Source organism: Narcine bancroftii, chromosome 3 (genome assembly GCF_036971445.1).
Source record: "Narcine bancroftii isolate sNarBan1 chromosome 3, sNarBan1.hap1, whole genome shotgun sequence".
Classification (NCBI taxonomy): domain Eukaryota; kingdom Metazoa; phylum Chordata; class Chondrichthyes; order Torpediniformes; family Narcinidae; genus Narcine; species Narcine bancroftii.
Window position 1 is genome coordinate 236,709,550 of NC_091471.1, and position 22,077 is coordinate 236,731,626.

The 22,077-nt window shown below is 50.8% G+C and overlaps 1 protein-coding gene across 2 annotated transcripts in view; it reads left to right on the top strand.

Moving 5' to 3' along the window:
- Positions 1–22,077, top strand: part of LOC138758346 (adhesion G protein-coupled receptor E5-like) — a 52,228-nt gene that overhangs the window by 22,865 nt on the left and 7,286 nt on the right. The window contains exons 6-15 of one of the 2 annotated variants that reach the window (XM_069927132.1): positions 329–503; positions 1,163–1,267; positions 4,364–4,542; positions 6,055–6,216; positions 7,588–7,791; positions 10,070–10,290; positions 11,656–11,722; positions 12,387–12,466; positions 13,818–13,986; positions 16,355–16,441. In XM_069927132.1, coding sequence (XP_069783233.1) covers positions 329–503; positions 1,163–1,267; positions 4,364–4,542; positions 6,055–6,216; positions 7,588–7,791; positions 10,070–10,290; positions 11,656–11,722; positions 12,387–12,466; positions 13,818–13,986; positions 16,355–16,441 — 1,449 coding nt within the window. The remainder of the gene's footprint in view (positions 1–328; positions 504–1,162; positions 1,268–4,363; positions 4,543–6,054; positions 6,217–7,587; positions 7,792–10,069; positions 10,291–11,655; positions 11,723–12,386; positions 12,467–13,817; positions 13,987–16,354; positions 16,442–22,077) is intronic. The other variant, XM_069927131.1, reaches the window with a different exon arrangement.

Consider the following 22,077-nt stretch of genomic DNA (forward strand, 5'->3'; position numbering starts at 1 on the left):
CAGATTGAAATCCATCTTCCACTTTCATGCCCAACTCTGCATCCTGTCTATATCCTGTTGTAACCTTCGACAACCTTCAGCTCCATCCACAACTCCTCCAACCTTTGTATCATCTGAAAACTTACTGACCCATCCTTCCACTTCTTCATCCAGGTCATTTATAAAAATTACAAAGAGCAGGGGTCCCAGATCCCTGCAGCCCCTCCACTAGTGACTGACTTCCCAGCAAAATACTTTCCGTCCACTATTACTGATTTCTTCAGAGTAGAACCAGGAATGTTCAAACAACTGCTTGCTTCCTCAATCTTTCACCCCTTTCTGTTCACAGTGTATAAGTGCATGTGAGATACAAACTCTCTACCAAAGCATGTCAACAGTCAACAGAGGATCTCCTCAGTTCGAAAATATAGTTCAGCTGTTGGACGAAACTGAAAGCATGATGATGTCTTTAGTGGAAGCTCCTTCGAGCCAGCGTGAAGAACGGATGTCAATGGACGCGTTTGGTAAAGTGCTAATGGACCACAGACATGCTCTCTGCCACTGCTTCTACTGGTGAACCGGGACTGAACTCCTGAGCCAGACACAAGCAGTCATCCTCCCTGCAGTCAACACTAGTCACCTCAGTCAGTGCACCCAGTTCATGTACTACATCTGGTTAGCCATTCATCTTACTCACTTTCCCATGACTACTGACCCTACCTATCCCTTGGAACATCAGTAACCTCTCAAAAGGTGATTCCCCCGCATTGAATTCCTGTGAACACACCCAGGCATTTCAGGGCTTTTCAGGAGCTGAGAACCTTGTCAGTCCTGCATCTCTCCCAATGAATTTCACAGTGAAACACGAAAGTCTGCAGACACTGCGATTTCCGTAAAAACACACAGTAAACTCTGGAGGAACCCAGCCAGTCTCGCACCATCCACAGGAGGTAAAGGTACATCACCGACATTTTGGGCCTGAGCCTGATTTTTTTGCTTATACCTTGAGGAAGGACTCAGGTTGGAAATGTTGATGCTGCGAGAACAGATGAGTTTGTCCAGCATCTCTGTGGGTTTTTACTGTGTAATATCAGATGGTCGATAGGAACTTCAATATGAATGACAGTCACGTCAGAAAGAGGAACTTTCTTATCTAACTTTATTCCTCACTCCTTTATTTTAGAAATTGGAATAATGCGTCAAGTGAATGCCTCTGAACCGTTAACACTATCAGTGCTGGGATATTCCGTCAAGGTCAATCCTGACATGGGAGGAGGAAGAGTGCCCGGTAAATTACCATTCACCTCAGGGGATGATTATTGTGGATGACTGCACTGTGGTGTAAACATTCAGACGGAGATTTGCACTGGTTTCCATACTGTGACCTATCAAAGGCTTGTGACCTTCCAGGGTCCCAGACTGATGGGCAAGAAACCTCCTCGCCACTCTGAGTAGCGATCTGCGTTTCCGCCTTTCCCTTAACTAGTGAAAGGCCATCAAGTTCTGAGGGTAGCATTGATTTACCAGTGCTCACAGCCCAACACCATATGTCAGGTGAATGAGGAAGGAAGCTGGTGGCCATTGTAATCCCAGTAGCTCCTCTTCCTCAAATGTAAGCCTTCTCCTTCTGTCGCCTTGATCACAGCACATCTCTTCCAGAGTTGGGATGCTGTCAGGAGCTGCCTGTTGCTGGTGGCCCATGGCTGGCTGATAGAACTTCTACTGAGCTGGAGAGGGTGAGGTAGTGATTGAATACTTCACATGTTCACCGACGAGAGAGGTGTGGACAGTGATAGAGAGCAGATGGATCATGTGTTGGAGCATTCGGAGGTCAGGAAAGAGATGGTGATGGGTCTTTTGTGGAGCACCATGATTGATGTCCCTTGGGGTTGATGGGAGATATCCCCAGTGACTGAATGAGGCGTGAGGAGATTGCACAGGCCTTGAGGAATCTTTGTATCCTGATGAGCAAGAGGAGAGCTTGCAGAGAGCAGCCTATGTGGCATCTTTGTGTGAAAGGAAGTTGGGATAATCCAGGAATGGATCCGTGAAAGTGGACGCACTAGAGAGGGCAGCAAAGAAGGGAATAAAACCAGAAAATCTGCAGAGACCATGGTTGAAGTAAAAACACGACACTGGAGAAACTCAGCTGGCCAAACAGTGTCCTTTATGTAGCAAAGATAAAGATGCAGAACCAACGTTTCGGGCTTAAGCCCTTCATCAAGGTGAGAAAAATGTCAGCAGGCACCCGAACCAAGTTACAGGCCGGTGAGCCTGATGTCAGTAGTAGGTAAATTACTGGAAGGTTTTCTAACTGAAGTATCTGGGCATTATGGGCTCATGGGCCGGAAGGGCTTGTTACTGTACTGTTTGCCTAGTTTTAAATATTAAAAGAAAGATAGAATATACATACAATAAAACCCCTGGCATCAGGAATTCAAGCAACCAGCAACCTCAAGCAACCGACAAGTTCACTTATCCAGCATCTACCAATCTAGCACCCTCCCCTGTGTCCGCAGGAGGTGCCACATTTGCACCCACACCTCCTCCAAACAGAGCTTTCAAGCAAAGCAACACTTCACTTGTTATCCGCAGGATTGATTTACTGTATCTGGTGCTCCCGCTGTGGTCTTCTCTACATCAGAGGGACCAGGCGCAGACTGGGAGATGGCTTCGCTGAGCACCTTCACTCCATCCGCATCAGTGGCAGGGATCTCAGTAGTCAACCATTTAATTTTTGTGTTACACTCCCCTACTCACATGTCTGTCCATGGCCTTATGTACTGTCCCACCGAGACCACCCATAAATTGGAGGAACAACACCTGATTTTTCGTCTGGGCCTCTCCAGCCAAATGGCATTACCATTGACTTTTCTGGTTTCTGCTAACCTGCTCTCCTCTTCCCCACCCCCCTCTCCCCTTTCCCTTCTCCCTTCCAGTTCTCCTTCCCTCTCTATTCATCCAGCCCTCCCTCCCTTCTCCACCTATCACCTCCTGCCTTTGCGACCACCCCTTCTCCCCACCCCCCCCACATTTTATTCAGATACCTGCTGACATTTTCCACACCTTGATGAAGGGCTCAAGCCCGAAACGTTGGTTCTGCACCTTTTCCTTTGCTATATCAAGGACACTACTTGACCTGCTGAGTTTCTCCAGCATCGTGTTTTTACTTCAACCACAATGTCTGCAGAATTTCATGTTTTCCTTTTCATCTACAAATTTCCATAGATGTTAGATACCAGGTTTTACTGTACTTGGATAGTCGGTTGATTAGGGATAGTCAACATGGTTTTGTGCATAGTACACCGAGTTTAACCAATCTGATAGAGTTTTTTGAGGAGGTTATCAGCAAAGTAGATGAAGGAAAGGCTGTGGATGTTGTCTATATGGGCTTTAGTAAAGCCTTTGGCAAGGTCCCACATGGGAGGTTCATCAGAAAGGTTCAGATGCTTGGTGTTCATCGTGAGGTTGCAGACTGAATTAGACATTGGCTCTGTGGGAGAAGTGGTGGATGATGCTTCTCAGAGTGGAGGCCTGTGACTAGAGGTGGGCCTCAGGGATCAGTGCTGGAGCCATTGTTGTTTGTCTATATCAGTGATCTGTATAATAATGTGGTAAATTAGATCAGCATGTTGGCAGATGACACAAAGATCAGAGGTATTATAGACAGCGAGGAAGGTTTACAAAGTTTGCAGAGGGATCTGGACCAGCTGGAAAATGGCAGATAGAATTTAACACAGAGAAATGTGAGGTTTTACATAATTCCATGAAAGTGGTGTCATAGGTAGGTTGTAAAGAGAGCTTTTGGCGCATTTATTCCCTGGAGTGTAGAAGAATGAGGGGAAATTTGAAAGAGGTATTAAAAATTATGAGGGGGATAGATAGAGTAAAGGTAGGTGGGTTTTTTCACTGAGGGTAGGTGAGATTTAAACCAGAGGTCATGGGTTAAGGGAGAAAAGGGAAAAGTTTAGGGGGAACATGAAGGGGAAGTTCTTCACACAGAGAGGGGTGAGGGAGTGGAACGAGCTGCCAGCTGAAGTGATGAATGCAGACTCAATTTTAACATTGAAGAAGAATTTGAACTGGTACATGGATGGGAGGGGTATGGAGGGATATGGACTGGGTGTAGGTCATTGGGACCAGGCAAAATAATAGTTCAGCACAGACTAGAAGGGCTGTACTCAAAACATCCCGAATTGTTTCTGGGGGGTTTCTGACGACCACCAGTCTGACGTGTGGTGGTTCCGGACAAAACGATGTATTGACACTCGCTGCCTCTGGATGGATCAATTCTGGGCTCACGTGAGGTGAGAAAAGCCTAGCTCCTGGGTTGGGCTGGCAAGTGATGACTGTGCTAATGCTGTTCTTTCCACCCCGCACTCAGGTCGACTGCCCACTGCCGCCTTGGTTGTTCATAAGGACCTGGATGAGTTTTTGTGTAATGAAACCAAGCCTGGCCATGAGGAGGTGAAACTGAGTTCAAAAGTGATAACCATGGTAATTGGCAACATGAAGAACAGCTTCGTCACTGAACCCTTAGTCCTCACCTTCTTCCACAACAAGGTCAGTGTGACTCTACTCCCAATGAGATCCTTGCTGAGTCTAGCCCCACGCAGATGAAGGCCTGAACCATGAAGGTGTGGATTGGTCTCAGCAGAGAGTTCTCATGGTCTTGAAGGACAGCTGGGGTGGGGATTTGGGATGGTTGGGGACATCACGTCTGCCCCTCAGATCCAATGTGTAAAGTCAAGTCAAGTTTATTATCATCTGATTGTACAAGTACAACCCGACATAACAGCATTCTCAAGTCCTCAGTGCAAAACATGGAGACACACAAACAGTCATTACACATGTACAGATACACAATACACGTATACAGGGCAAGTATTCATCTATACATATAAATATTGTTTCATGTATATGAGAGTCTCAGAGGGTCAGTGTGAGCAGATCTTTTGGTTGTTCAGCGTTCTCATTGCCTGTGGCAAGAAGCTGTTCCTCGGCCTGGTGGTGCTGGCTCTGATGTTCCTGCATCTCTTCCATGATGGGAGGAGTTGAAAGATGCTGTCTACAGTGTGGAAGGGTCCTCAGTGATTTTGCACGCCTTCTTCAGACAATGATCCTGGTAGATCACGTCGATGGGGGGTGAGGGAGACCCAGGTGATCCTCTCTGCCACTCTTATGGTTCTGTGGATTGACCTCCGATCCATTTCTCTGCAGCAACTGTACCACACTGTGATGCAGCTGGCCTGGACCTCCCTCCTGGTTGACATAATGGTGGCCGGTAGCCTTGCCCACTTCAGGCATCTCAGGAAGTGCAGTCGCTGTTGCACCTTCCTGACAAGTGAGGAGATGTTGAGTGTCTACAGTAGGTCACTGGTTAAGTGAACTCCAAGGAACTTGGGTCTCTCCACTCTCTTCACTACAGAGTTATTGATGTGTAGTGGAGGGTGGTCATTCCTGGTTTTCCTGAAGTCCGCGATCATCTCCTTCACCTTGTCCACGTTGAGACTCAGGTTGTTCCTCGCACACCATTTCATGAGATTTTCCACTTCTGGTTTTGAACCTCGTGCTGTCTGTAAGGAGTTTGTACGTTCTCCCCATGACCGTGTGGGTTTTCTCCAGGGGTTCTGGTTTCCTCCTGCGGTTCAAATATGTATTGGGGTGTAAATTGGGTGGCACGGACTCATAGGGCTGAATTGGCCTGTTACAGTGCTGCATGTCTAATTTCTTTTTAAATTCTCTATTATGCTACTCATCATTGTTGATGGTGAGGCAACCCTGGGGTGCACCCTAGTGATTCTTCTCAAGCCTGAGTAATGAACAATTCCAAAATTTCCAACCGGTTATCAAGGTTTCTCCTTTTCGGTCTAAAATGGGCAACTCCTTATACTGGACTCCTGGATGGAGCCCATTCAGGATTTGGCCTGCATTCCCCTTGCAAACCAAATGTCCCAAGGCAAATGACAGGAAATGGAGTGCGCTCACTTGGGACACAGTCCTCCTTGTACCATCTCCAGGGTGAAAACCTCACCAAGAACTAATGCACTAATTAGTTTCCTTCATTTTCCACAGAGCAACAAGGACAATTTTAACATAACCTGTGTCTACTGGGATCACACAACAAAAGACCTCCACTGGTCTTCCCAGGGCTGTGAACTGGTGGGGTACAATAGTTCTCACACTACCTGCAAAGCCCATCACCTCTCCAGCTTCGCTATACTGATGGCACTAAAGGTAGGTGTGTTGGATCTCTTCTCTCAGACCTGTGTCCATGGCGAGCAGGGGGAGTCATGGAGCAAAGAGTCAAGTGGAGTGAGGAGAGCAGGGCAGGGAGGAAAGAGAGAATACAAAACATAGTGTAGTATGAAATCGATGTTAATTTCTAGAACAGAACAATACACACAGTTCAGATCCTTCGACCTTCAGTGATCCAACTTATATATTCCTACTAAAAAAAAAGCTAAACCCTTCCTACCTTGTAACCCTCTCACTATGTGTCTGTCCAAGAGTCTCTTAAATACCCCTCATGTTTCAGCCTCCAGCAGCACCTCAGGCTCAGGGTATCAGTTAGAATTGAACAGTCAGTGGTGAAGTTTTGTAGAGCTGGAATGCAGCCAATTGTAATGGAGGAAGGTCGCCACCAACAGCAGATCCTTGTTTTAATGGAGCTGGTTGTGCATGAAGTATTGGCCAGGACATTCAAAGGAACTCAGCTGGTCCAGCTCGGATCCAGCAGGCATTCAGGATGAGGAGCTCACATCCTGGTGTTCGATCTGGAGGGACACATTCCACAGACAACGTGAGACCAAATCAGAAGGATGCTTGCCTGAAACAGCCAAAAATAGGGACAATGTCATGGATCGGAGTGAGGAGAGCTCTTCTCTCAAGTCGTCCTGAATCTGAACATGTCAACAAATTCATTGTGTTGTGGTAGCAGAGTCAAATGTTGCTATAAAATTATATTTCAAAAATTAATAAATCAGTGCAAAAATAGGAGAACATGAGGCCGTGTCTGGGGTTCGTTGTCCATTCAGGAATCTGATGGCAGAGGGGAAGAAGCTGTCCTGTGACGCTGGGTGCTCGTCTTCAGGCTCCTGGACCTCCCTCCTGATGGTAGCAGAGTGAAGAGGCCTGGGTGGTGGGGGTCTTTGAGGACTGAGAAAAATGCAGAGCTGGAGAAACTTCAACCACAGTTTCTGCAGATTTTCATGGTTTACTCCTTGAGGATAGAGGCTGCTTTTTTTGAAGACACTTGGTGCCTGTGATGTCACAGTTAACAACCCTCTGGAGTTGTTTCTTTTTCAGAGCATTGGTGCCTCTGTACCAGACAGTGATGCAACCAGCCAGAATGCTCTCCACCTGTAGAAGTTTGCAAGAGTATTGGTGACATATTGAATCTCCTCAAACTCCTTACAAAGTATAGCCACTGGCCAGCTTTAGCATGTTTTGCCCTGAGCAAGAGATATGAGCAAGATGGGAAGCAGCTCGTCGTGGTTAGTGGAGATCCCATCATCCTGTCCCTCCTGATGGTGATAGTGGTGAAGTGTGAAAACGGGTGTGTAGGTTGAATAATCCAGGATCAATGTTGGTCTTTTGCATTGACAGGTTCTTCCTGAAGTGTTTGAGTTACAACTCATCACATACTTTGGGCTGAGCATCTCGCTGCTGTGTCTGTTCTTGGCGATCGTCACATTTTGTACTTGCCAGCCTCAGATGGAAACACGGGGCAGGATCCACATCAACCTCTGCATCTCCTTGTTTCTGGCTGACTTCATTTTCCTTTTGGGAATTTCACAAACAAGCAATCAGGTAAGACATACCAGCACTCTGATGGAAATTCCCCGGAATTACTCCCAGCTCCAGAATCCCAGGTACTCATCAGTGACAGCCCTGAGTTCCTGTATACTTCTAAACCCTGTCCCAGTGTCAGAGTCACCCTCCCCCATTTCATCACACTCTTCCATCCTCAATTCCATCACCATCACCCTCCCACGTTCCATCACACCTTCTTCATTCCATCACACCCCCCCACGTTCCATCACACCCTCCCCATTCCATCACACCCTCCCCGTTCCATCACACCCTCCCAATTCCATCACACTCTTGCCTCTCTTCCATCACATCTTCCTCAATTCCATCACCATCACCCTTCCTGTTCCATCACACCTTCTTCATTTCATCACATCCTTCTCCATTCCATCACACCCTCCCCGTTCCATCACACCCTCCCAATTCCATCACACTCTTGCCTCTCTTCCATCACATCTTCCTCAATTCCATCACCATCACCCTCCCTGTTTCTTCACACCCTTCTTCATTCCATCACACCCTCCCACGTTCCATCACTCCCTCCCACCCACCCCATTCCATCATACCCTCCCCATTCCATTACACCCTCCCCATTCCATTACACCCTCCCATTTTCCATCACACCCTCCCCATTCCATCACAGCCTCCCCATTCCATCACAGCCTCCCACATTCCATCACACCTTCATCAATTCCATCACCATCACCCTCCCCATTTCTTCATACCCTTCTCCATTCCATCACACCCTCCCACGTTCCATCACTCCCTCCCACCCACCCCATTCCATCATACTCTCCCCATTCCATTACACCCTCCCATTTTCCATTACACCCTCCCCATTCCATTACATCCTCCCATTTTCCATCACACCCTCCCTGTTCCATCACACCCTCCCACGTTCCATCACGCCCTTCTCAATTCCATCACCATCACTCTCCCCCATTCCTTCACCATCACATCCTCCTCTATTCCATCACACTCTCCCATGTTCCATCACATCTTCTCCATTCCATCACACACTCCCACGTTCCATCACACCCTCCCATACCATCACACCCACCCCATACCATCACCAACATTCCTGAGTGTAAAGCCCTGCAAAAGGTAGCGGACATGGCCCAGGACATCACGGGCAAAACTCTCCCCACTATCGAAAACATCTACGTCAGAGAGCAGCAGCAGTCATCAAGGATCCGCACCACCTAGCACATGCTCTGTTCTCGCTGCTGCCATCAGGAAAGAGGTCTAGGGGCCACAAAACTTGCCCCACCAGGTTCAGGAACAGCTGCTCCCCCTTCACTGTCAGACTCCTCAACAAAAAACTCAATCAGGGACTCATTTAAGGACTCGTACTTTTATACTTTATTGATTTTTTAAAATTCTCTCTGCATTGCACAGTCAGTTTGTTTACATTTCTTTATTTGTTTACGTGTGTATGTTGTGTACAGTTTTTTACACTACTAATAAGCGGTAATTCTGACTCTCCCACAGAAAAAAGAATCTCAGGGTTGTATGTGATGTGATACATGTTCTCTGGCAATAAATCAAAACCTTGAATTTTGAGTGGTCCCTACCCAGAAGAAGAGATGTCCCCACCCATACAGTCCCCACCCACAGGGAGATACATCCCCACCAGGGAGATGTCCCCAAACACAGGGAGCCATGTGCCCACCCACCTCTTGCCCAGGCTCCAGAAAACAGCTGCTCCCTGTCTGGGAAAGCTGATCCTCATCAGAAGTCTGACACTGTGACCTTTCCCCTCTGTGATCATTAATATTATCAGTTTAAATGTAAAAACAATTTCACTCATTGACATGTTGCTCTGTTTCTGAGAGTGAGGAGAGGAAGGTTGTGAGGGTACACGCTGTCACCGGCAATCACTGTCTTGCCCCAGGATCCGAGCAGCACCCTGACACCTTGTCATTCCTCGGGACCTGCTCGTCTCTGGGCTGACCATGGGTGCACATTAGGGGCCATCAACTGCCAAAGTATGGTCCTGGCCATGTGCTAAACTCCTTCGGTGCAGCACTGAGTCACACCTGTCACCTTCTCCTTTAAAGAATGATTCAAGAGTAGACCAAGCAGTTGTTCCCGTCAACAGTGACCAGGTGTTTCCGTGGTGTTTGCTGCTTTCACACCCTGGGATGGACACACGAGCAGTGGGGGCGAGGGGGGGGGGGGGGGGGAAGGGGGGGCTTGAGATGTCCTCCACTGTGTTGGATGTAACATTGGGACAAAACTGTCTGGCTGATGAGGGTTCCCTTGTTTTTCTGTTCAGATCTTGTGTGGAGTCATCGCTGCAGTTCTCCACTACCTCTTCCTGGCAGTATTTGTCTGGATGCTTCTGGAAGGTGTGCAGCTCTACCTGATGGTGGAGGTGGTGTTTGCAACTAAGGTCCCTCTCGAGAGATACATTTACTGGATTGGTTATGGACTCCCTGTAGTGGTCGTGGGCATCTCTGCAGGAGTCTATCATAGAGGATATGGCACCACGTCAGCGTGAGTTTGCTCTGTCACATTCCCCTCTCCCCTTTGTGAACAGCCTATCCACACCACAACCCCATCATCCACCCCGTTGAGAGGTTCTGGCCTCTCCATCTTTGGCCACCACAACCCCGTCGTCCACCCCATTGTGAGGTGTTGGCCCCTCTGTCTTTGGCCACCACAACCCCGCCATCCACCCCGTTGAGGTGCTGACACCTCCGTCTCTAGCCACCCTCTGCTGGTTTCTCCACACTAGTTGTTGACCACAAGACCCCAAACTCACTGATCCAGGCCAGTGGCCCACATCCCACCCAACCTGACTAGTATCCCACTGATGCCCCCTCCCCAACTCTGCTGAGGGCAGGTGGCAATTCCTCACCCATGTGTGTGGAGACATCATGAGGCCTTGTTATTGAGTCTATTACCTGGATGTGGACACTCTGCATATAGTGGGAGGTTTTATCCTCGATAAGCCTGAATGCTGAGTTCCTATCGAGCAACCGATTGAAAGGTGTTTGTGCTTGGAGTAACGGAGCAGGATTGGATAACAGGCTTTGATGCTCTGATAGAAACAAAGTGTTTACAGTGTCCAGTCTCTTTCATGACAATGAATGAATCACGGACACCGTGGTCATTCACTGGTCCGGTGACAGGGAAACAGACCTGATTGGGAAGTTGAGGAGCCCATGTTGATAGGTGCTCATTACTGCGGGTACACAAATGCAGTGGAGGACGTGGTCACAAAGGGAAGGAATGACCCAGAACTGACATGAGGATTCAGATTGTGGTATGAGTTTTCCAGTGGGGACTTTCAGAGGGAGAGCTTCATGAATCATGTGGTGGGGGAGGGAGGAAATTCCTGGGCTCAAAGGGCCAGGGAGGGGGAGCAGGGGAGGCAGAGGTTGATGGGGAGGAAGGGGGAGGAGGTGCAGAGGGAGCCAGGGGGATGAGTGGCTGGGAAGGGGGGAGGGGATGGAATAGAGTGGGCCGGGAGGGGAGAGGAGAGAGAAGGTGGCCATTGGGGTGAGGAGGAGGGAGAGTAGAGGGAGCTGGGAAGGGAATAGAGGTGGACTGGGGTAGACTGGGTGTGGGAGGGGAGGGGGAGATGAAGTGGATGTGTTGGAGGGGGGAGTGGAGAGTCAGGGGGTAGGGGGTACATGGCGGGTAGGACATGGGAGGGGGAGTAGAGAGGCTGTGGGAGGGGAGGAGTGGATGGGGATATTGGAGGGGAGGGGGAGAGAGGCTGGGGGGTTGGGGGGAGACGGTGGCTGAGTCACAGTTAGAGAGGAAGGCGTTGATGGTCCTGTGTTGGAAGGGCAGACACAGTCTGCCTGTGGGTGACGGGGCCAGCGATGTTGTAACCTCATCGTCCTGTTCCAGATGCTGGCTGACCACCCAGAACCACTTCTCCTGTAGCTTCTTTGTGCCCGCCATCTTCATCTGCCTGGTACGTTGGACTGAAACCCCCCCCCCCCCCCCCGCCAGAACCCCCTACAGTTCGTATGTGAAACCATGCTGGGCAACGGGCGCCCAGGGTGGGTTGGGGAGGGCAGGGGAGCCAGGGCGGCAGGAATGGGGGAGTAAAGGCTGGAATGTACACTGAAGAGGGTGGAAAGTGAGGGGAGGAAGGGTGTAGGAAGGGCAGAGGGAGATAAGGAGATGGAGAGAGGGAATGTGAGAAAGGAAGGATGGAGGGATGGGAAAGAACAGAGGAAAGGAGGGAGGGAAGGAGAGGAGGGTGGGAGGGAGGAGGGAAGGAGAGGAAGAAATGTGGTGTGTGACAGCTGGGTTCAGCCTCTCACAGACACTCTGCCCACCACAGGGGTCAGTGAGGGACTGGAATGGAGCCTGAGGAGCTCCCCAGCCTGCAAGGGATCGCTGCTTTCCCCCGTTCTGCAGTTGGGAAGGTGAGGGAGGAGATGGTAGTGGCAGGGTTATTAATGACAGAGGAGGGGACAGAGGTTCCCTGGAAGACCAATTTGGTGAGTGTGGGCTACGTGCCAGGCCCGTGTGATCCCACCTCTGTCTTCATCACTGCCGACCCTACCAGTGATTGGAGCTGTTGTGCGAGGAAATCGAAGGTTACATTTGAGCTTTCCTTTGAATTTCAGGTTAATTTAATCATCCTCTGCAAAACGTTGGTGAAGTTGTTACATGTAATTTCTGACCAGAAGAATCTGCGCAAGAACCGGTAAATGAATGACTTGTCTGATCCAATCAGTGCCTTACACAGCCTCGTAAAACCTGCCCATGGAACATTTACCTCCAGCACCTTAGTCTCAACCAAGGCAAGGGGAAGCAATGTGGGTCAATACATCACAGTGTTTGTGGTTATGGGTGTGTATATGTTTGTGTGTGTTTTCGGTGTGTCTGAGTATATTTATGTGTGTGTGTGTGTGTGTGTGTGTGTGTGTGTGTGTGTGTGTGTGTGTGTGCGCGTGTGTGTGTGTGTGCATGTGTATATGTTTATGTGTGTAGGTGTGTGTGTATGTTTATGTGTGTGGGTGTGTGTGTGAGGGTGTGTATGTGTATGTTTATGTGTGTGGGGGGTGTTTATGTGTGTACGGGTGTGTGTATGTATGTGTGTTTGAGTCTGTGTGCTGGGTGTGTGTCTGTGTATAATTATGTGTGTGTATGTGTGTGTGTGTGTGTGTGTGTGTGTGTATGTTTATGTGTGTGGGTGTGTGTGTGAGGGTGTGTGTGTATGTTTATGTGTGTGGGAGTGTGTATGTGTGTATGGGTGTGTGTATGCATGTGTGTTTGAGTCTGTGTACTGGGTGTGTGTCTGTGTGTTTGTGTGTGTGTGTGACTGTGTGTGTCTGTGTGTGTGTGTGACTGTGTCTGTGTGTGTGCGCGTGTACGTGGGGGGTGTCTGTGTGTGGGTGTGTGTGTGTGCGTGTGTGTATTTGTATGTGGGTGTTAGGGTGTCTGTGCATGTGTATGTGTGTGTGAGGGTGTGTGTGTGGGTGTGTGTGTATGTTAGGGTGTGTGTATGTGTAAGGGTGTGTGTGTGTGTTAGGGTGTGTGTGCATGTGTGAGGGTGTGTGTGGGTATGTGTTAGGGTGTGTGTGCATGTGTGTGTGTGTGTGTGTGTGTGTGTGTGTGTGTGTGTGTGTGTGTGTGTGTGTGTGTGTGTGTGAGACACTGAGCATGCAAGTTCGTTTATCTTCTGCAGATCCATCCGTATGTGTTCTGGAGGAATGGCTGCTGTACCCTTCATGCTGATGTGTTGGGACTGGAGAGTAGGGGTGGAGAAGCTATGAAACCTGAAAGAAGTTCCCTCCACCACCCCCCACCACCCACCCCCCACAACCCCCAGTCTCAACCAGAAAAATGTTGGAACAGCAGACAATAACCTTCCACCCCACCACCCAGACCTTGTTAACAAATCACAATTTAACTCAGGAACTCAGCAGTCTGTAAACTTTGAGATAATTACATTAAATTTTGTGATAAGACAGTAATATTAACCTTCTATCATTGAGTGATGTGGAGCTGATTTCTGAACTTGAATAATTTAGTCGGACTTTGTTCATTTGCAGAGTTTTTACACTGACTGCTATTGGTCAGCTCGCGATCCTGGGCTGTACCTGGATATTCGGAGGGTTATTTATTGAAAATGCAACCATTCCCATGATGTACATCTTCACCATCTTAAACAGTTTCCAGGGGCTGTTCATCTTCGTCATGCACTGCCTGATGTGGAAGAAGGTATTCTCCTAATTCCTTGATCTAACACATTCAAACCACAAAAGATCTGCTGTGACCTCTCTGCTTTCTTGTCATTGGAGGTTGTTCCTGCCTCCCATGTAGCTGCTTCAACTGATCTGGCCCTTTAACATACTGCCCGAAAGCATGGGGCAGAGAGATCAGAACATGACCCACTCTGTCTCAGGGACACGAGGCGGAGAGATGAGGACATGCCATCCTCTGTCCCAGGGACACGAGGCGGAGAGATCAGAACATGACCCACTCTGTCCCAGGGACACGAGACGGAGAGATGAGGACATGACCCACTCTGTCCCAGGGACACGAGGCGGAGAGATGAGGACATGCCATCCTCTGTCCCAGGGACACGAGGCAGAGAGATCAGAACATGACCCACTCTGTCCCAGGGACACGAGGCAGAGAGTTGAGGACATGCCATCCTCTGTCCCAGGGACACGAGGCAGAGAGATCAGAACATGACCCACTCTGTCCCAGGGACACGAGGTGGAGAGATGAGGACATGCCATCTTCTGTCCCAGGGACATGAGGCAGAGAGATCAGAACATGACCCACTCTGTCCCAGGGACACGAGGTGGAGAGATGAGGACATGCCATCCTCTCCCAGGGACACGAGGCAGAGAGATCAGAACATGACCCACTCTGTCCCAGGGACACGAGGCGGAGAGATGAGGACATGCCATCATCTGTCCCAGGAACACGAGGCGGAGAGATGAGGATATGACCCACTCTGTCCCAGGGACACAAGGCGGAGAGATGAGGACATGCCATCCTCTGTCCCAGGGACACGAGGCAGAGAGATCAGAACATGACCCACTCTGTCCCAGGGACACGAGGCAGAGAGATGAGGACATGCCATCCTCTGTCCCAGGGACACGAGGCTGAGAGATGAGGACATGACCCACTCTGTTCCAGGAACACGAGGCAGAGAGATGAGGACATGCCATCCTCTGTCTCAGGGACACGAGGCAGAGAGATCAGAACATGACCCACTCTGTCCCAGGGACACGAGGCGGAGAGATCAGAACATGACCCACTCTGTCCCAGGGACACAGACCGAAGAGAAGGGAACATAACCCCCACCCGCCCCAAGGATACGAGGCAAAGAGATAGGACGATACCCACCCCCCCCCTCTCTCCCAGGGACACAGACTGGAAAAATTAGGGCATGCCACCCTCTGTCCCAGGGAAACCGGGGCAGAGAGACAGGAACATCTATTTCTATTCATAACAAATTATTTTAAATTCCTGATCTAGCACAGTGAGATTTGAAGTCCCATCTCCAGATCGCCACCCAGGATCTCTGACAGTTGAACCATTGTGGTTTATGACATTGTTTGTCAAGCTGAATATAAAGGATACTAAGCCTCACTGAATCTGTGATAGGATCAGCAGTGGGTCTGGTGTCCATCTTCAGCCAAGTTAGTGTCATCCCACCACCATCCACAGCTTCCCCTCCTCACCCCGTCCCTCTTTTTGCAGGGATCAATCTCTCTGACACCCCACCCCCAGTCCTTTCTTCCCACCCCATCAGCTGCTTTGGCGCTTCCTGTTGTAACTAGGAAACACAAAGCCTGTCCCTACATCTCCCCCCTCACCTCCATCCAAGGCCACAAAGCCGAGCTGCACAGAGTCATCGTCCTACCCGATCGGCTGCAGCTGGTGTGACCTCTCCCCACACGGGTGAGACGGAACACCAATCAGCTGTGGGCTCAAGCTGGAAATCCAGGTGCCAGTCATTCCAACCTTCCCACCACCCCCTAAATCATTCCCTCACAGACCTGTCGGTCCTCAACCTCATTCACTGGCAGGGAAGGCCACAAGTAAAGATGGGGATCAGCTCTCCTGAATGGCCTTGTACCCAACAGCATGGACATTGACATTTCCAAGTGAAACACAAAAGTTTACAGACACTGTGATTGTAGTGAAAACACAGAGATGCTGGAGGAACCCAACCAGTCTCACAGCGTCCACAGGAGGTGAAGAGATATCACTGATGTTTCGGGCCTGAGCCCTTCATCAAGGTCTAAGCAACGAACAGGAAGTTGTTCCTGAAGAAGGGCGCAGGTCTTTAGCTCCTGTGGATGAAGTGAGGTCAGCTGAGTTCATCCAGCATCTTGGGGTGTTTTTACAAGTATTGACAGGTACAAGTTCAGGTACCACCCTCATCCAATCAACGACTTCACCAGGTATCATGTTCTATGTACTTGCTCCTATCTTCATTTTCTCTCTAACACCCCACCTACCCTACATCCACCCAAACCCCAGCCTCTGCAGTTCTGGGGCTTCTCGAAAATCAGGTTTGTTTGCCTGGGCTTGCCGGCTGAACTGGCTTCATCATTTCGTTCCGTAGGTCCGAGAGTTTTATCGGCGCAGTTTCAAAAAGTGCTTCCATCAGTCATTTAAATGGACACCAATCTCCACATCCAGCTCAAACCAGGTAAAGTTCCAAACTGCTCGATATGTCCCTGTGACCCCTGCTCACACACTGGCTCTCATACACACACACACACACCAGCTCACACAGACACAGACACACACACCCACACCCACACAACTACTCACACACACACACACACACACACACATACACACACACACACACACACACACACACACACCATCTCACACACACGCACACACACAAATAGACACACCAGCTCACATAGACACACACACCCACACACCAGCTCACACACACGCACACCCACACACCAGCTCACACAGACACACATACACACCTGCTCTCTCACACACACATCCACACCCACACCCACACACCAGCACACAAAGACACACACAACCACACACCAGCTCACGCTGACACACACAAACCCACACCCACACACCAGCTCACACACACACACACCCACACACCAGCTCACACACACAAACACCCACACTCCAGCTCACACCCACACACCAGCTCACACACACACACACACACACACCCACACCCACTCACACCCACACACCAGCTCACACACACACCCAGGCACACAAAACCACACCCACACACCAGCTCACACCCACACACCAGCTCGCACGCACACACACACGTACACCCACCCATACACCATCTCACACACTCACCCACATCCACACGCCAGCACACACAGACAGACATAAACCCACACCCACACACCAGCTCACACACACCCACACACCAGCTCACACATATCCACACAACAACTCCCAAACACCAGCTGACACACACACACACCCACACCGAGACACCAACTCACATAGAAACACACACACACCCACACACGAGATGACACAGACACACACACACCCACACCCACACACCAGTTCACACACACCCACATCCATAACCACATCCACGCACCAGCTCACACACACACACACAGACACACACCTGCTCACACACGCACACACACACCTGCTCACACAGCCACACCCACACACTCACACACCAACTCACACACACACCCACACCCACACATCAGCTCTCTCACACACACATCCACACCCACATCCTCACACCAGCTCACACCCACACCCACCCACACACCAACTCACACACACACACACACCAGCTCACACACTCACACACCAGCTCACATATCCACACCCACACACCAGCTCACACACACACCCACATACAAGCTCATACAGACACACACACCAGCTCACAAACACACACACAACCACACCCCAGCTCACACAGACAGACAAACCCACACCCACACACCAGCTCACACACACACACACACACACACACCAGCTCACACAGATTCACACACATACCTGCTCTCTCACACACACATCCACACCCACACCCACACACCAGCTCACAAAGACACACACAACCACACACCAGCTCACGCAGACACAGACAAACCCACACCCACACACCAGCTCACACACACATACACCCACACACCAGCTCACACACACAACCTCACACCAGCTTACACATACCCACACACCCACTCCCACACACCAGTTCACACACACAAACACACCAGCTCACACACAAATGCACACACCAGCTCACACACAGACACACACACCAGCTCACACACACACCCAGACACACACAACCACACCCACACACCAGCTCACACCCGCACACCAGCTCACACGCACACACACACCCACACCCACCCATACTCCAGCTCTCTCACACACACTGACAACCACACACCAGCTCACACAGACAGACACAAACCCACACCCACACACCAGCTCACACACACCCACACACCAGCTCACACATACCCACACACCCACTCCAAAACACAAGCTCACACACACACACCAACACACCAGCTCACACAGACACACACAACCACGCCCACACACCAGCACACACCCGCACACCAGCGCACACGCACACACACACACCCACCCATACTCCAGCTCTCACACACACACACAACCACACACCAGCTCACACAGACAGACACAAACCCACACCCACACACCAGCTCACACACACCCACACACCAGCTCACACATACCCACACACCCACTCCAAAACACCAGCTCACACACACACACCAACACACCAGCTCACACAGACACACACCCACACTCACACACCAGCTCACACACACACACCAACACACCAGCTCACACAGACACACACAAACCCAAACCCACACACCAGCTCACACACAGACACACACACCAGCTCACACAGACACACACACACCCACACCCTCACACCATCTCACACACACGCACACACACATACACATGCACCAGCTCACACAGGCTCACACACACCCACACACTCACACCATCTCACACACACGCACACACACACATACACACGTGCTCACACAGGCACACCCACACCCACACACACACACACACTCACACACCAACTCACACACACACTCCCACACCCATACATCAGCTCTCTCACACACACATCCACAACCACACCCTCACACCAGCTCACACGCACACACACCCACACACCAGCTCACACACACACACCGCCACCCACACAGCAGCTCACACAAACACACACACACCCACACACCAGTTCACACACACCCACCCACACACCAGCTCACACATACCCACACACCCACTCCCAACGCACCAGTTCACACACACACACCAGCTCACACACAAATGCACGCACCAGCTCACACACAGACACACACACCAGCTCACACACACACACCTACACACCATCTCACCCACTCCCAAACACCAGCTCACACATCCACACACCAGCACACACACACCCATACAACAGCACACACACACACACCACCAACCACACAGCAGCTCACACACACACACCCACACACCAGTTCACACACACACAGCCACACCCAGACACCAACTCACACAGAAACACACACACACCCACACACGAGCTAACACAGATGCACACACACCCCCACCCACACACCAGCTCACACACACCCACATGCATACCCACATCCATGCACCAGCTCACACACACACACACCCACACACCAGCTCTCTCACACACACACAACCACACACCAGCTCACACACACCCACACACCAGCTCACACATACCTACACACCCACTCCCAAACAGCAGCTCACATACACACACCCACACACCAGCTCACACAGACACACACACCCACACACACACCAGCTCACACACACACCAACACACCAGCTCACACAGACACACACACAGCCAAACCCACACACCAGCTCACACACAGACGCACACACCAGCTCACACAGACACACACACACCCATACCCTCACACCATCTCACACACACACACACACACACACACACACCATCTCACACACATGCACACACACACATAGACACACCAGCTCACACAGACACACACACCCACACACCAGCTCACACACATGCACACCCACACACCAGCTCACACAGACACACATACACACCTGCTCTCTCACACACACATCCACACCCACACCCACACACCAGCACACAAAGACACACACAACCACACACCAGCTCACGCTGACACACACAAACCCACACCCACACACCAGCTCACACACACACCCACACCCACACACCAGCCCACACACACATACACCCACACCCACACACCAGCTCACACACACATACACCCACACACCAGTTCACACACACAACCACACACCAGCTCACACATACCTACACACCCACTCCCACACACCAGTTCACACACACAAACACACCAGCTCACACACAAATGCACACACCAGCTCACACACAGACACACACACCAGCTCACACACACACCCAGACACACACAACCACACCCACACACCAGCTCACACCCGCATACCAGCTCACACGCACACACACACCCACACCCACCCATACTCCAGCTCTCTCACACACACTGACAAGCACACACCAGCTCACAGACAGACACAAACCCACACCCACACACCAGCTCACACACACCCACACACCAGCTCACACATACCCACACACCCACTCCAAAACACAAGCTCACACACACACACCAACACACCAGCTCACACAGACACACACAACCACACCCACACACCAGCTCACACCCGCACACCAGCTCACACGCGCACACACATACACCCACCCATACTCCAGCTCTCACACACACACACACAACCACACACCAGCTCACACAGACAGACACAAACCCACACCCACACACCAGCTCACACACACCCACACACAAGCTCACACATACCCACACACCCACTCCAAAACACCAGCTCACACACACACACCAACACACCAGCTCACACAGACACACACCCACACTCACACACCAGCTCACACACACACACCAATACACCAGCTCACACAGACACACACAAACCAAAACCCACACACCAGCTCACACACAGACACATACACCAGCTCACACAGGCTCACACACACCCACACCCTCACACCATCTCACACACACGCACAAACACACATACACACGTGCTCACACAGGCACACCCACACCCACACACACACACTCACACACCAACTCACACACACACTCCCACACCCATACATCAGCTCTCTCACACACACATCCACAACCACACCCTCACACCAGCTCACACGCACACACACCCACACACCAGCTCACACACACACCACCACCCACACAGCAGCTCACACAAACACACACACACCCACACACCAGTTCACACACACCAACCCACACACCAGCTCACACATACCCACACACCCACTCCCAATGCACCAGTTCACGCACACACACCAGCTCACACACAAATGCACACAGCAGCTCACACACAGACACACACACCAGCTCACACACACACACACCTTCACACCATCTCACACACACACCCAGACACCAGCTCAAACACAAACACCCACACCCACACAACAGCTCACTCACACACCCAGACACACACAACCACACCCACACACCAGCTCACACCTGCACACCAGCTCACACGCACACACACACCCACACCAACCCATACACCATCTCACCCACTCCCAAACACCAGCTCACACATCCACACACCAGCACACACACACCCACACAACAGCACACACACACACACCACCACCCACACAGCAGCTCACACACACACACCCACACACCAGTTCACACACACACAGCCATACCCAGACACCAACTCACACAGAAACACACACACACCCACACACGAGCTAACACAGACGCACACACACCCCCACCCACACACCAGCTCACACACACCCACATCCATACCCACATCCATGCACCAGCTCACACACACACACCCACACACCAGCTCTCTCACACACACACAACCACACACCAGCTCACACATACCTACACACCCACTCCCAAACAGCAGCTCACATACACACACCCACACACCAGCTCACACAGACACACACACCCACACACACACCAGCTCACACACACACACCAACACACCAGCTCACACAGACTCACACACAGCCAAACCCACACACCAGCTCACACACAGGCGCACACACCAGCTCACACAGACACACACACACCCACACCCTCACAACATCTCACACACACACACACACACACACACACACACACACACACACACACACACACACACACATACACATGCACCAGCTCACACAGGCTCTCA